General features: G+C 39.0%; 1 protein-coding gene across 26 annotated transcripts in view; it reads right to left on the bottom strand.

Moving 5' to 3' along the window:
* GTDC1 (glycosyltransferase like domain containing 1) overlaps positions 1–15000 on the bottom strand; it is a 182211-nt gene that overhangs the window by 16532 nt on the left and 150679 nt on the right. For 25 of the 26 annotated variants that reach the window (XM_071746411.1, XM_071746417.1, XM_071746416.1 and 22 more), the window contains one exon: positions 1611–1720. In XM_071746411.1, the coding sequence (XP_071602512.1) occupies positions 1611–1720 (110 nt within the window). Of the gene's footprint in view, positions 1–1610; positions 1721–3221; positions 3750–15000 lie in introns of those variants that run through there. The other variant, XR_011726439.1, reaches the window with a different exon arrangement.

The raw sequence follows: 15000 nt of genomic DNA, 5'->3' as shown, positions 1-15000 counted from the left end.
ACTGGGCATTTGCTGTGTCCTTCCAAACACTGGAAAACTGGGTTTTCAAATAATTGAATAATTACTGCATTAGGAAATACATTATGCACTTTTCCTCTTACCAATGACTGGAAACGTGACGTTTGTGACACTGAGGGAATTTGATCCCATAATTGGAGGGAGAGGAAATGTAACGCCGACAATTTACGAAAAATAAAAAATAATAAAAAAAGAACCTCTGAAATAGATTTTCACTTAAGTGGGTGCAACAGGTTTTATTACTTGTTAGCAATGACCTGCATATGTCATTTGTATGAATACAGCCCCATCAAATGCCTGGTGATGAGCCACATTTCACCACGTTACCCTTTATATAGACTCTATTTATACCCCAGGATGAATGAATTGACAAGACAAGAGGTGTGGCATATAGATTTGATATCCTGGCATAAATTTAGGATGATCTACATTATTCATAAGTACTGAAGCCACAAATGAGATATGTAACAACATCCAAAATGAGTGTCAATAGAATCTGTTCCTGCAGCGCACCATCGTATATTCCTATCTGTCACATATTCCTTAGAAATTTCTCCTTCTACAAAATCTGGTGTGCTCAGTCTGGAAAGCAACGTTGCCTTGGGATCTGCAAGAAGACTTGCCTGGAAGAGCAGGCTCTCAGAAAAGTGTCTAAAAAGAAGTGGTCAGAAAACGCTAAAGAATTTTCTGCGCCCAAATTATTGCCTCGTTTTCCCATCCAGCTGTGCCACAGTTGGGGACCTACAAGTTATTTGGGTCAGATCAGTTTCTTGGTGTCTTAAAAACTGCCAAATCAAAACTCAAACAACTCCAATAGCACCAGTCCAGCAGGCAAAAGATACGACAGAATTGACAAATAAACTAATCCCAAATCTATTTTTACAGACCGAAGAGGTGAAGGGATGCAAGTCCACATTTTGGAAAACATGTATGAGCTAAAACACCAGATATTTTGAAGTTCACCCATCGTTAATGGACATTTTTAAAATGTTTCATTTACTACAAGTGCAAGGCTGTATTGCCAGAATATCTGAAGCACAAAGCTGTGTATTCAGAATAAACCCTATTTCTATTTCAGATGGGTAAAACTATTTACAGAGTACTGCCTGTCAGAAAGCAAGAAACTCCAGGAGTGTGCAGAAGAGTGGTAAAAAAATATTAAAGATTAATGACCACTTTCATGCCAGATACAAACCAGAAGCTCTCCACAGAAGTCCTTAGCTCACGTTTGAAAGGGAACTAAGTGTTTTCACCTGCTAAAATCACAGTCTGGATTTTAGATGACTGACCCTGACCTGAAAGATTTTGTTTCCTAGCTGAACCATCCAATCACTCACACCTATCTCTCTATTTAAATAAATATAGAAGTGTTACTGAAACTTTAGTCATAAATAAGGTCTTGCACTGCCAAGGAAAATAAAAAATGCTGACTACCTTAAATAATTTTAATTTTACAATCTATCAATATTATTTAGTTCAAAAATGAAGATTTTAAACATGCTCTTTTCACTAATAAAAGAAAATATGATCATGAAAACTAGCTCTGAAAATACTTATTTCATGGTAAAGGAAAAAAACCACAAAACAGATACCTGGAATTTCAGTGAAAGTCTCTCCAAGGACGGACACATGAAAAGGTAGATCTTTCTCTTTCAGTTTCAGCAGGACTTTAAAGAAAGTTTCAGGATCTTTGTCGTGCTCCCTTGAAATAAAGAGAACTTATCTCAGCATCATTTATTTTTACTTGTGGAATTTCTTCTTCTTGTTTATCAAGACACTGTTTCACTTAAATTGTACTTTTAGGGGATTAAATGTCTTCAGCACCATTTCCCTCTTTGCTTATGCCACACGATTGAGTATTTTCCTCAACTCAGCACTTGGGATCAAAACTCAGTCTCACCAGATTCTTCTCTCTCTTCCCTTTCTTCCAAGGATGTCTCGACTCTTCAAATTACCAGCCCCAAAAGAGAGAAGATCTGAGTAACATCTCACCTAGCTGAAGGTAAATTGATGTTAAAAAAAGGACAGGGTAGGAAAAAAACCTTGGTTTTTTTTTTTGTTTTTTTTTTTCCTGTCAAAAAATATGTATAGAATCTCCATGGCAGGAGCAATAGATTAATCAAAAGCTGTTGCTAAAAATTTAGGATTTCCCAAACAAGAATTTTATGAATCCACACCATACTAACATTAAGTTTCTGACCCATTCAGTTCTTGAACTAAAGAAGAAAGGAATAAACTACCACAAGACATTTGGTACTTTCACAGTTTCAAGGAGTTAACTGGAAATTAAAAACAGAAAGTAAGAACCCTGCATTTATTTATAATTTCAGCTGAAGATAATACTAAAGGTTTGCATGGGTAGGACACTCAATGCCTTGACACAAAAGCTAGCTTATCTAGAAAACAAAATAAAAAAACAATTTGATTATTTGTTTTCTTTACTAGGACAGAATGAAAGGTTCAAAAGACACCACAGATGATCAAAATTTCCCAAATTCAGTAAACTACATTAAAAATGAAATAATTCCCATAATCTAAGGTGAATATTATATCTTGCATTTAATTACTCTGCTTTAAATTATTGTATTTCAGACAGATGTGCACCATATGTCTTTAAAATATTTTGGTTTTATTTATTATTTAGAAAATTCCACTGTTTTCCTTCCTGTATTAAGGGAAAATCTATAGCTCAGCTGTCCTGGTATCTTTTCACAGACTAATTTTGTAGACTGAATCTGTAGGTTTGTCACAGTGCTACATGAAAGATTAATAATTATATCATTCAGGAAATCTGAAGCCAAATGACATCTGCAGCTCTACATGTGTTAATTTCTCATTCAGTCAATATTTTCAGTTTAGGGAATTAAAACAAATTAATCTTATAATTAACGTGACTCTCCTAGGCTGAGAAATCTTCAGGAACTCTGGAGTTTTCAGAATTAGTTGCATTTTTGTAAAATAAAGCCAGACAATAATTACTTTAAGAAGTCCTCCACCTCCCAGATTTGTTTTGTTCTCAATAATAAGGAGGAATGCAACTGCATAAGCTTCATAATTTGTTTCACATCTGTGAACCAGGAGTTTTCACGGTGGTTCCAGTAACCAAAGCAGATATGCACACTGTCTGGAGAGAGAATTTCTTCCAGAAAAGATCCTGGTACTGCTCACTAGTTTGCTTCCATCCTCGTGCTTAAAATACCCACCTGTTTCTGGTAGGTTAATTATTTGCAGAAACATGTTGCCAGTATTCTAGTACCCAGCAAATGCTGAACGAGCCCAAATGGGATTAGGATCAAGGATTCCGACTTGGCTAGAAGAAAACATCTCTATTGGAAATGTGCAAGTTTCCTTGCAAGTTTGCAAGAAAACTAGCTTTGGTGCTGGGAGTCAGTGAAATTTAGTATAAGATATCCTTTTAGCCTCAGTTTCCCTCAGCAGGCTTTGATGGGTGGTTTAGAGGTGCCCCTGCTGAGCCCCCCATCCCCACGCCCAATGCTCATCATCAGGTGGACCAAAACCTCCCCGTGACACAGAGCCAGTGACCTCGACAGACAGAGCCACGACTCTTCCAGGGAGCTTTCCAAGCTCTTCCCAACCCTGCAATCAGCCTCAGAGTCACAAAAAGTCCTTCCAGGAAAGGATATGCTTTCCTTCTCCTCTTCCAGAAGAGACCAGGGGTCCCAGAGGCAGCCAAAAGTGGAGGATGCTGTTGGAGCCACATTGTCAAGGAGCTGGCAGGAGAAAACGGAGCCTTACAGCTCGTCGAAGCCACATAAGCTGCACATATTTAGGAAAACTGATAGGAATTGGAAGTTGCAGCTTTGTTTAATAGGTGGGGAAGAACAGAAGGAAAATTTGGCACCCAGAAGGAATGTTGAAAGGGGAAACGTTTCGTCTGCACTGGAGCCTCTCTTACGGGTTTTCTGCTATAGGTGATCCTCCTTCCATATCCCCTTGGAAAATATTTTCCTTTTGTGTGATACTCACAGATTTTAATGACTACATTTTTGTGCATCTTGTAGCTTTTCTAACTGGGAGGTCATCTGATTCAGTTTATCAGTTCCTGTAACTTTTCCACACCACAACCATCTGAATTTCAGTTAAGATCTACAGAAAGCTTCCAGCACGTGCACCTACAGATTGCAATGTATTATCCTTGCAAGTTAGCAAAGGTAGAATTGCTCCTTCTAGAAAGTGATAAATAGCACAAGACCACCTCTTTACTGCATCAAAAAAAAAGGAGAGAGCTCTGTTTCTTGGCTGACATGGAGAAAATCATATACAATCCAGTCTGCCTTACTCAGCAACAACTGCTAAACACACCAGATTGTCATAGCAGTGATCGTGGAAAAAGATGAACACAATATGGAAAGTCTGTTCTGTAAAGATCTGCTCAAAATGACGTGCACTTTTGGCTGCATCTGTTGCATTTTTGGAGCTTTATTAAACAGTATTAATTATATATACTCCAGTTCCTGAAGAAGAACTGCAAAACTGCATGAAAGCAAACTTATCTTTTTATTATGTTTGGGGAAAAAATTAAGCTAATGGGATTCTAGGGACTGGCTTTGCTGTTTAGTTCAGGTATTTGTAATGCTCTTGGATTTCTACATGATTTGATATGCATCTGGGTAAGGACAAACAAGAACTGGGTATGAAGATGCTCTAAATTTCATTGTAAGAACATGAAAACATCAGAATGACCAAACTCCAGCTGTAAAAGCCACAGAGTAAACAGAGGCACCATACCTAGACTTGGATTTGAGAGCCCTGCTATTGCAGCCATTCAATCTCCATGTTTTTAAACTATATATTTTACACAGTATTTTTTTTTTTTTTTTAGGCTAAAACCTGTCTTAAGAAAGAAATTTGAAGTCTCTCATAAGAACGAGGCTTCGTCCTTTGGGTATGGGAAGGTGGCCCAGGGTTCAGCCTGATTTTGTGACTTCCCTTTGCAATCTGGAATAAAACTTTTCAGGACTGCCCTTGAAACAGAGATGGGGAGGGTGGTGGTATCAGCAGCACCAGTGTTAAGCCTCCATTATCGCTGCCTTGTATTTTCTGTTTGTAAAACAGGTGTGACAGTATTTTATTTTCATCACAGAAGGACACTGTCAGGATTAATTGATGACTTGACATCCCTCTTTTCAGCCTAAAATGATTGAAAAAAAAGCAGCTTCATAGCACAGCAATGATGCTCCTCTTTACTCCTCTATACAATGAACAGCAACAGTCTTCAAGTCCCCTCTTCTGCTGTTCTGGGGTTTGTTCATTCAGCCTCAGCCCTGGCCTCTTACCCATTGCTGGAACTGGAAGGAGAGTGCATGCACACCAGCTAAATCCCTGGGCCTGCAGGATACCCACATCCCTGACCACTGATGGAAAACACATTTTAAAATAATCTACACGAAATAGCAGAATTTGGCCCTTTACATTATTCACTGTGTATTCATCTCTTGAATTCGAAGAAAATTCAGTAAGAGATTCATAATCTGTGAATTAAGTTTTATTTTGTAACTATATGTAAACTTACCATGGTGATAATTGCAGTTATTTAGAACTTGGAGGAAGACACATCTAGTTATGCAGTGAGAAAGTAGAAGTGTTGTGGAAAAGAAACAGGACTCGCTCAAAGGCATAAAATAAGCAGAGTCTATTTTAAAAATATATTAAAACCTGGTTTATGCAAGTTAATCAGAAACATAAAAGTGCTAAATGAGGGGAGAAAGTCTTAATATTAAAGAAATTACTGCATAAAGTCTACACAACACTTGTGATAGCCCTGTTGTGCCCCTCTGAAGGTGCTACATATTCTGAAAGGGTTACAAATAGGCTCAGCTAAAAGCAAATATTAAAAGGGTTGATCTTAATCTCCTTAGGACATTTAGCATGGGAGATTTTCAGCAGTAGAGAATCCCAAATTGTGAGGGCATGTAGTAATATGTCACTTTTTGCAGTGCCTTAAGTCCATGCAATTCAAACTGGATGTTTTCTCCTTCTGCCTCCTCAGTTTGTACAACCACATGGAAGTTAGATGGGCAAAGGTGGGAGATGGCACCACTAAAACAGAAATATACTACTAAATATAATAAACTAAATATAATACTAAATATACTACAATAGAAAATACAAAATCTTCACAGGTTAAAGTAGCATTAGAATTGTTGTTGGTTTTTTAGGATATATAGCTAGAGCTAAAAGACAGATTGCTGCCTACCTGCAATTATTGCTAGAAAAGGCTGATAAAACAAGCCACTGAAATACCACTCATTATTTATGAAGCTGGGCAGCAGCCGTTGAGGCACTCGTGGTATGAGCCAAGAGACACCCAGGGAGGAGAGAAAGGGACAGGGGACAAAGGCAGAGCACAGGGGAGGTGTGAGGGACAAGGACAGGGCTAGGGAAGTCTGTTAGCATCAAATCAATAACTGAAAGTCAGGGAAATGAAGTTTCTAAGACACAGACCTTGGAGGGGATCACAGTGGTCCTATAGTTTTGGGAAAGTGAAATAGTCAGGAGTGCAAGTCTGGCAGCAAACAGGGCAGATGAGATGGGTGACGTGGTGATAAGGGGAAGAGAACCATGAGAAGAGGTAAAAAAAAATTAAAAATACAAAAATTCAAGCTGAAAATGAAAAAAAATGATACCATATCCAAACCCAGGAAGCAAAAAGATAAATATGGGGTAAAGAGAGAAGAAAAAGGAAAAAAGCACAGGCTTGAGAAAAAGGAAAGAATACAGAAAATTCAGACTGCGAGATAAAGAAGCTGCAGAGAACATTTGACAGTGATATCAGTGGTAGAGAAAAGGTTAGAAAAATATCAGTAAAGGTATAAATTAGGATGCAAAACTAAAACTGCATGGTAATTAAAGGAGAAGAACCAAAGTGGAGGAGAATCAAGAAAGCAAAGGCAGGCAGGGGCAGTGAACAAGGAAGCACAGTGCTGTGAGGATGGAGAACAAAAGCACCGTGGGGAAAAAGGTAGCAAAGCTGCAAAATCCCCTGTAAAAGTTCACATTTTTGAAAGAATGAAGGTGAAGAAAAGAAGGGACAGCCCCTGCTGTTGAGAGAGAGCTGTGAGGTGAGAGCTGCACCTCTGTCCCACCCAAAGGCAGGAGCTGGAAGGTGCCCTGATCCCAGAAATGTGCTTCATGTGGGTGGTAACAGCAGGAACCTGAAGTTCTTCACTTTTGAACTGATATGGTACAGACATAGGGAGGGTGACAAAGGATGCCACTAGCTGATAAAGGGACTCATGTGACATCCGCCTCCTGTTGATTCTGTATCTGGCCAGAGCATCATCAAGAAGTGAACAGCAGCACATGAAAGGTGCAACCTTTGCAGGCACTCAAAATGTGCTCCATTTCATGCCAAACCTAGCCTAAAGAACAATAAGTGTGATTTTTTTTCCACTGTATTTACTGTGTTGCACTTCAGCATTTCAGGTTAAATATTGAGCTCAGCAAAATTTGAATATAGGATTATTATTATCTAATAAAGTCCAAAAGTAGCAGTGAAGTCATAAAAAAATAAGCCTGGCCTTCAAAAATAAGGATTGCCAAATTCTGGGGTTTTCCTGACATTAATTTCCCATGAGATGGCTCTGCCCAGGTTTCCCCATCATTTACAGAAATGTGGTAAATACTTTACCCTTCAGGAATTACCCTTCAGGAGGGTAATATTCTTCTTAAAGAGACTCATGTTACAAGACTATTCAATACACTAAATGAAATCCATTCTAGTCATTACTTTTGTGGAGGGCAGAAGATTTTTCCTAAATCAAATGACTTTAATATACATTTTCTATGTTAAGATCATGGGGGGGGAGGGAAGAAAAGGACAAAAAAATTAAAATTCTAATATCAAATTTCTGGTAACAGTGCTCATGATAACTGCAAAAGAGGAAATATTACTGCTGGGAAAGAGCTATTAGAAAAGAAACAGGGGGAAAAGAAATAACTATGAAAATGCAAACATGAAGGAAAAGTTAATTGCTTTCCATTTACTCAATTTATCACAGTATTTTTCCATCGCTTTACATTTCCAAGATGGGGTAGAGGTAGACTGTAAATATGTAGCTAAGTCCAATGAGTTTTCTTCTTCATCTGATACACTTACAAAATGTCTTTCCTGCAATTGTGCCTCTAAACATCGTCTGGCATCATCAGCATCAAAAGTTACCACAATATCTAATACCCCCTCAGTTAATAGAAAATGGAGTCAAGTAGAAGAAAATGTTTCTGCCTAAGTGTCACTGCTAAAGAGGACCCTACAGAATAAATTTGAAGATCCTACAAATAAAAAGGGTCCTGATCCTTGCTCGTGCTTGCAAAACATCTCTGAAAGACAAGGAATTAGAAAACAGCACCAGAGAGGGAAAAAGCAGCCAAAATGTACTGGCAAATACAGTGTTTTATCTTCTATTATAGCCTCTGACGTATTTACAGTGAGGAGTGTGTATTTTACCTTCTGATTTTTTTTCAGTTGCTGGGCTGAGAAAAATGGGTGGCATTTTGCTTTATGCTGGAAAAGCATTTTCTCCTATCTGGTGTTATCTAGAAGAGATTCATAAAAAAAAGAACCTTGGGAGTTTATTGTTTAGATTCTTCTTCTTCTTCTTCTCCTCTCACAATTCAGGAAGAAAAAACTCAAAATAAAATATTGTGCATTCTCTAACCAAAGAAACCTCAGGATCACCATCAGTCATTGAGCCTCCTGCTTATTTCCTAAAGAGAGATTAACCTTTGAAGACAAAGACCCGTGTTTGGTCTCAGATACCTTGGTGGAAAAAAATCAATGTGCTTTCATTCATGTGCCTTTTAATTTCTTTTCCTCCAACTTAGCAAACCTAGCTTTTCACAAGTACAGGATTCAGATAAAAAAGCATTTAGTTGAAACTGCAACACAACCCAATAACTGCTATGGACTAACCTCAAATCGTTTCTTTAATAAATAAATAAATTAAAATTAGCTTCCCCCTTTTTTTTTTCATTGCTACAAAGGTAACATAACAAATGGTTTCCTGTTGTTGGGAGTCATGTTAGGCAAGATAAAATCATCTGGGTGCCTCTGACAGCCCTGATAACCATACACAATATAACCTATTGTAATTCCAAGTACTAGGGAAAAAGTCATGTCAGAGTAATAATAGATGGGTACAAATACAGTAAGGGGATAAGAATCTACTCAGGTGGTTCCTTGGAAGAACAGAAGAAGAATCAAACATAAATTACTACACAAAAATTACATTACTGCACATTTGCATGGGAATAGCAAACCCACAATACAGGACCCTGTGGACCCACGTCACCAAATTACAACACTTAAGACTCCACCAGGTACCCTGTCTAGGTCCAAAAGCAGATCCTGGACCTCTTTGGGAAATACCAAAAATAAATACCAAAAATAAATACCAAAATTAGCTCAGGTACCCGAGACAACTCCTGCTTTTTGGGTTTGTGAAGCTGTCATCTCTAAGTACCAAGCCCCTAAGCAGGAACTTCCTTAGCACCAAGACCAAGGCTTAAAAGTCATTATTCAACAAGATTAAAGGAACCACAAATCTCAGTGCTTTCCAAATGAGGAATCAACTCATTTCATGGAGTCAGGTGGTGTGTAAATACAACTAAGAAAAAGCAGAGATTAAGAGGACAAAAGGAGGTGGGGAGAAAGGGTGAAAACATGGAGAAAAGAAGAGCAGGGGAGGAGAAGGGAAAGAATATAGTCAAATAGTTGCAGTGTAGTAAGAGGACAAAACTAATTTAAAAGAGCTTTGAAAGAAGAAATATACCAACCCCTATTACTGATGAAAATAAGGAAGATCGTTTGCTTAGGAAATATTTGATTTTTGTCTCTTTGAAGGTATTCTCAGACATTGGTCAGGGATGCTGTGAATTACAAAGGGAGCTGGTGGCACCATCTGCTAAGTTTGTTTGAGCCTATCTAGTACAAAATATCTTCTGTCCTTTTTTATATTTCCCAGGGCTGAGGCTACCTTTGACTACAGTTCTGCCAAAAGTTTTCCAGAACATCCACAGAACAAGAATTAAAAAGAAAAAAAACCAACAAGCACCTAACACTAGCCACTAAAAGTATAAACCGTATCTTGCACATACTAAATTTCAAATAAGCCTCTATTTTACAGATGCGTTTTAGAACAAGAACTAAATATTTGGATGTGTTTGATTTTTGAGTCCAAGCTGTACTTTTTGTTGTATGCATTGAAAGTCTTTCTAAAAATGTAGCCTTGGAAAAAATTTCTTCTTGTGCTTGGCCACAGAATAGTCCACATGTCAGGGGCCATTGGGCACACCTCAGGCCAAAGCTGAGCAAGATGGTCCTACAGCCAAACCCTGGCAGGATCTAACATCTGATGCATCTTTCCAAGATTCCTCTACTGGACTCAGAATAAAATTACTGGACTTTGTAGAATAAAGATATTATTTATAAGCATGAAAAATATGGAACAACATAAAAATGGAAGATAGAGTCAGGTTGGACGACGGGACTGAGGAGAAAACCAATGTATTCTGGAAGGTCCCTTCCACAGGGACTGAAAAAACAAAGACAAAGGTTGAGAAACAGGAGAGAAGTGAGATGCAAACTTGCTGCACAAGGAGACTGTCTATGAGGAGATGCCCAGGGAACTGAGCCTGGCAGAGAGGTGGAGGAGGCTTCTTGAATGAGAAGCTTCTTGTTTCTGCTCAAAGACTTGGTTTAGAAGTTGGAGCAGAGCAGAGAGTCACTATAAAATGAAACTCCCACCATGGAAAAAGGGAGCATTGTGGAGTTAAGAGCAAAAACATCCCCTGGAGCAGAAAACTACTCACAGGGTTTAATTTTGCCTGGTTTGCAGGTAAGAGTGCTCTTACAAAGTCATACAATGGTTTAGACTTTGCACCCCAACTAAGAGACTGCTTCAACCTTGATTTTACAGGAGTGGAAAAAGGTTTTACACCAAATTGCCCCAAAAGAAGCAGAATTGGGCCACAGAGTTTAAATATAGAAAAGAAAGTAGAGTACTTAGCAGAAGTGAAAGAACTAGGTATATTTGGGGAACCACTGAGTAAAACAATAAGTTTTATTTTAATAAGATTTTTTTCCAGCCTATTAAGTTCTCCAGTATCAGAATGAAGTCTGCTAAAAGTTAGTAAATAAGGGCTTTCAGGAGAGCTTTATTGAATTACTTATGACTTATCAAGTTAAAACTCCCACTCAGATATCTTAATAAAACTTTCAGAGAATATATTTAATTTTCCTGGAAATCAGAGGCCAAGTACTAACTACAGGAGTTACTGTTGGCTATGCCAACGATCAGCTTTCTGTAAACAGAGTATTTACCAACAACTTGAATTAGTTCTCCAAAGTTTCGGTTTCTGAAGGTCACATAACTATGTAAGTGCTTAATAAAGAAGCAGAGAAGTACCTCTAAATATCTCCAAGCTCTGATGGGCTTATATTCTGCTCCTTAGGTGAGGTATTAGCAAAGCTTATTTATTTTCATTTCCAAGGCTTTTATTTGCTCATTCCCTTGTGGTAAAGCTGATTTCCATGATGATTCCCTTCTTAATTTTAATACCCTTTTTACTCATCATATAGACATAAGAATTTTCCATAAAATAATGAAACCCTTCCAAAGGAAATGAAGACAGCCAGGAGAGGAAAGTAAACTACAGCTTACTTTGTATTTTTTTTTCCAATTAATTGATCCACTGTCATGTGCATATATGAAAAATTTTTTTTAATGAAAGGAAAATAAGCTTAATTAACATAAAACCCCTCACTCCTTGAGATGTTGAATTTTGTATTTTATCCATGCTGCCTTAAGTGCCTTGATTTCCCAGTAATGACCTAGTTCTCCTAATGAGTAACATTAACCCCTGGCTGTAGCTGTCCAGGACTTAATTGTCAACTGGAGCTGAAATAGGAGAGTTTGCCAATCAGCAGGTATGTGGTATATTAACTCATGTCATTTCAGGCCCTAATAAATAAATCTGTTGCTAAGGCAACAGGAACATCAGCTGTGTCACTTTTTTCTTTTCCTTTTCCTTTTTTTTTGCCCCCTTTTTAAAGGAAACTGCCTTTCACACCGAGCTTTTAAAAAAAGGAAATTAAGTACATGTAACTCTAATTAGAAGAAACATGGTTTCTCATCTCAGAAACAGATCTACATTAATGAAAAAAGACATTCAAAAAAGAGTGGACTGATTTCTACTGTGACCAGGATAACTGAAAATTATTTCCCTCCACTGAGGGAATGCAATTTGAAGTACACATCTTAGTGAGAACAGATCACACAATATTTTAGCTCTTTGTATTTCTGAGATAGTTCCCCTCTCCTTTAGTACACACCACCAATACCAACTGAGCAAACTGCTTCAGCTATTAATCAGGAGCCCAAGCAAAAAAAACCATCTGAGGAAAAAAGACCCCTGGAATCCAAACACCTTTCCTATTGTCTTCTGAGGTGACACAATCTATTGGAAAGCTAAAAAATACCTTCTTTTTAGCTCATCAGATTTACCAGATAATGAAAATTTAAGTACCTGATTTAAACGTAGATGATGTTGTTCCTCCCTGTCCCATGGAGGCAGTGACCTGACTCTCACATGAGAAAAGCAAGAGGAAGCTGGGCCAATGCAAATGCATCCCCAAAGACACACACGGTTTGGAGAGCACAGACTGGTAACTCACCTTCTGCCTCAGTTTCTCCACCTCCAAGATCATATCCTGAGTTGTCCTGTTTGAGACTTACAGGTTTATAGAGGGGGAAACGGTACACAAGTGCAAGTAGGACAACTGTTCTTGTGTTCCATCAGGTTTGGGAAGGAAGATCTTGGGACTTTTTGTTGGCCATGATGCACTGCTGAGGTCTCCCAGAGCCTCCCAGATGACTGCCACAGACCTCAATTAATTCTTGCCATTCCACCATGGGATGAAGTGTTTATCTTAAAGTCTTCAAAACTTTCATATTTAGTTTCTGATTATGGGACAGTTCTTCTGAATCTTTTGTTATCCACATCTCAATCAGAGGTCAGGCAGGAAGGGCACTGAAGAGAGGTTCCTAAAACCAATTACTGCTTTTGGAATGCTTACTATAGGTTCTGCTCATACTGTGAGCATAACAAACCACTCCTCAAAAATTGTATCTGCCTTTTTAGATGAAGAATACAGAGATAATACAAAAGATCTTTTTTGCTTAAGTCTCTTCACTATCAACTTCCTACTGTCCTTCAAGAAAACAGGCAGTAAGAAGGAGGAAAAATGATGCTGACATGTCCACTAGAGCTGGAGAGGTCTTCATTAGATGCTGAACATTTTTGCAAGCTCCTAGGAGTGGTAATCAGCTCACTGATGAAGAGCTGCCTGTCACAGAGGACACAGTGCTGACTGCACTACCTGGGACAAGCCCTTTCCAAGAGTTCCTGAGTGCTCCAGGTCCTCACAGTGGGCAACCACATTAAGTACAGCAATGATAGCAACAAAACAACCTCTCCTTCATGGACTCATTTCTTCAGCTCTGTGACTTTGTGATACCCTACATGAAAAACAGAGAGCTGGGCCCAGCACTATCTCAGGACACACCGTTTTCCCTCAAACCAGAAAGCTTCAGATAACTTTGCAATCTAGATTTTTGCTGCCTTCTGAATTTCCTCATCGTAACTTCCACCGCCGCTCCTCCCGCTCCCCTATCTCCTGCCCCACGTCCTTCCCCATGCTCTTGTCACACTCTGGTAGGCACAGACATGAGATAAAGGCCTTATCTGGTCTTCCACGTGAATTGATAGTGGCCATTTGTTTGCACGTGTGTGTAAATACTCGCTGGTTCCTTGTGTGATCTTTTATCACACCCGTACAATTAGGGGAAGGAGATCTGATTTCTGACAACTTTCCCTTATCAAGTCTTTAACTGCTGAGATGATACAGCACACACAGGGAAAAACAGAAAAACTGTAAGGCACAGGTGAATGCCCCTAGTTAAAAGAAGCACTGTAGATCTTTCTCCATGAAAAAGAGAAGCTTCATGCATCCACTGTTGTGCTTTCATCTAAAAAAAGCTGAGAGGAACATGCTGATGTACCTCAAAAAACAGTTTTGACAAGGGTCTATGCCCTCATCAAAGGCATTTTGAGGGAATAATGTACACGTATAAATGGTGGTGAGTTAGTTTTTGGGGAGAGAGGAGGATGGTGTCATGCTGGCCCATTCCATCGCAACATGCTCAGGGGTCACCAAATGGGTGGTTTATCACCTTGCAATGAAAACCTGTGGGACAGCACCAAGTTCTGATCAAATCTGGAAACTTTGGTCCATTTTGCTCTCAGTTTCCAGCGAAGCTGACGTGCTGGAAGGGAAGAGAAATCCCCTTGGCATAGCCCTGGCAAGGAAACACCTCAGATACCCACCGTGGCCTTTTCTCAGGATCCTTGGCCCTAAGTCATTTCTCTTAGCAGCGCCTTGCTATAGATGTTTATAACAAAACATTAAAGACTGTGAGAGGAAGGAGAAAACAAATTACTCCGTGGAGAACCTAGCGACTCTGCTGAAACACTCTCAGTTATTTATCTGCTGTCAGCAGAGGTTGCAGGCTGTAATCCACCACAGGCTGGGCTTGGGGGGGTGGAATGGAGAGAAGAGGCAGGGATGGCCTGGAAGGGCCTATTCTCATGCAATGACATTTTAACACCTATTTCAAGCAAGAACATGCCTGTCACTTCACATTTTAAAGCTTTCCCAAGAGGACAGGACCTGCGTTGGGTGGAGTTGGTGGGAGAGGTGTTGGAGCTAAGGTGTTGCTTTTGGGTGCTGGTGGTCCCCACTGACACCATGAGGTCAGCATCACTTTGCTTCTAGAGGTTTTCTATAACAGTAACATGACTTCACAAAAGATTTTTATTGTGTCTTTTTTTTTATGATTTAGCCAAAGGGTTTTTTTTGTTAGGTGAAGGGGACCACAGGAACATAAAAATAATAATAATAAT

This window comes from Heliangelus exortis, chromosome 6, assembly GCF_036169615.1.
Source record: "Heliangelus exortis chromosome 6, bHelExo1.hap1, whole genome shotgun sequence".
Taxonomy (NCBI): domain Eukaryota; kingdom Metazoa; phylum Chordata; class Aves; order Apodiformes; family Trochilidae; genus Heliangelus; species Heliangelus exortis.
This window is presented reverse-complemented; position numbering and strand designations above follow the sequence as displayed.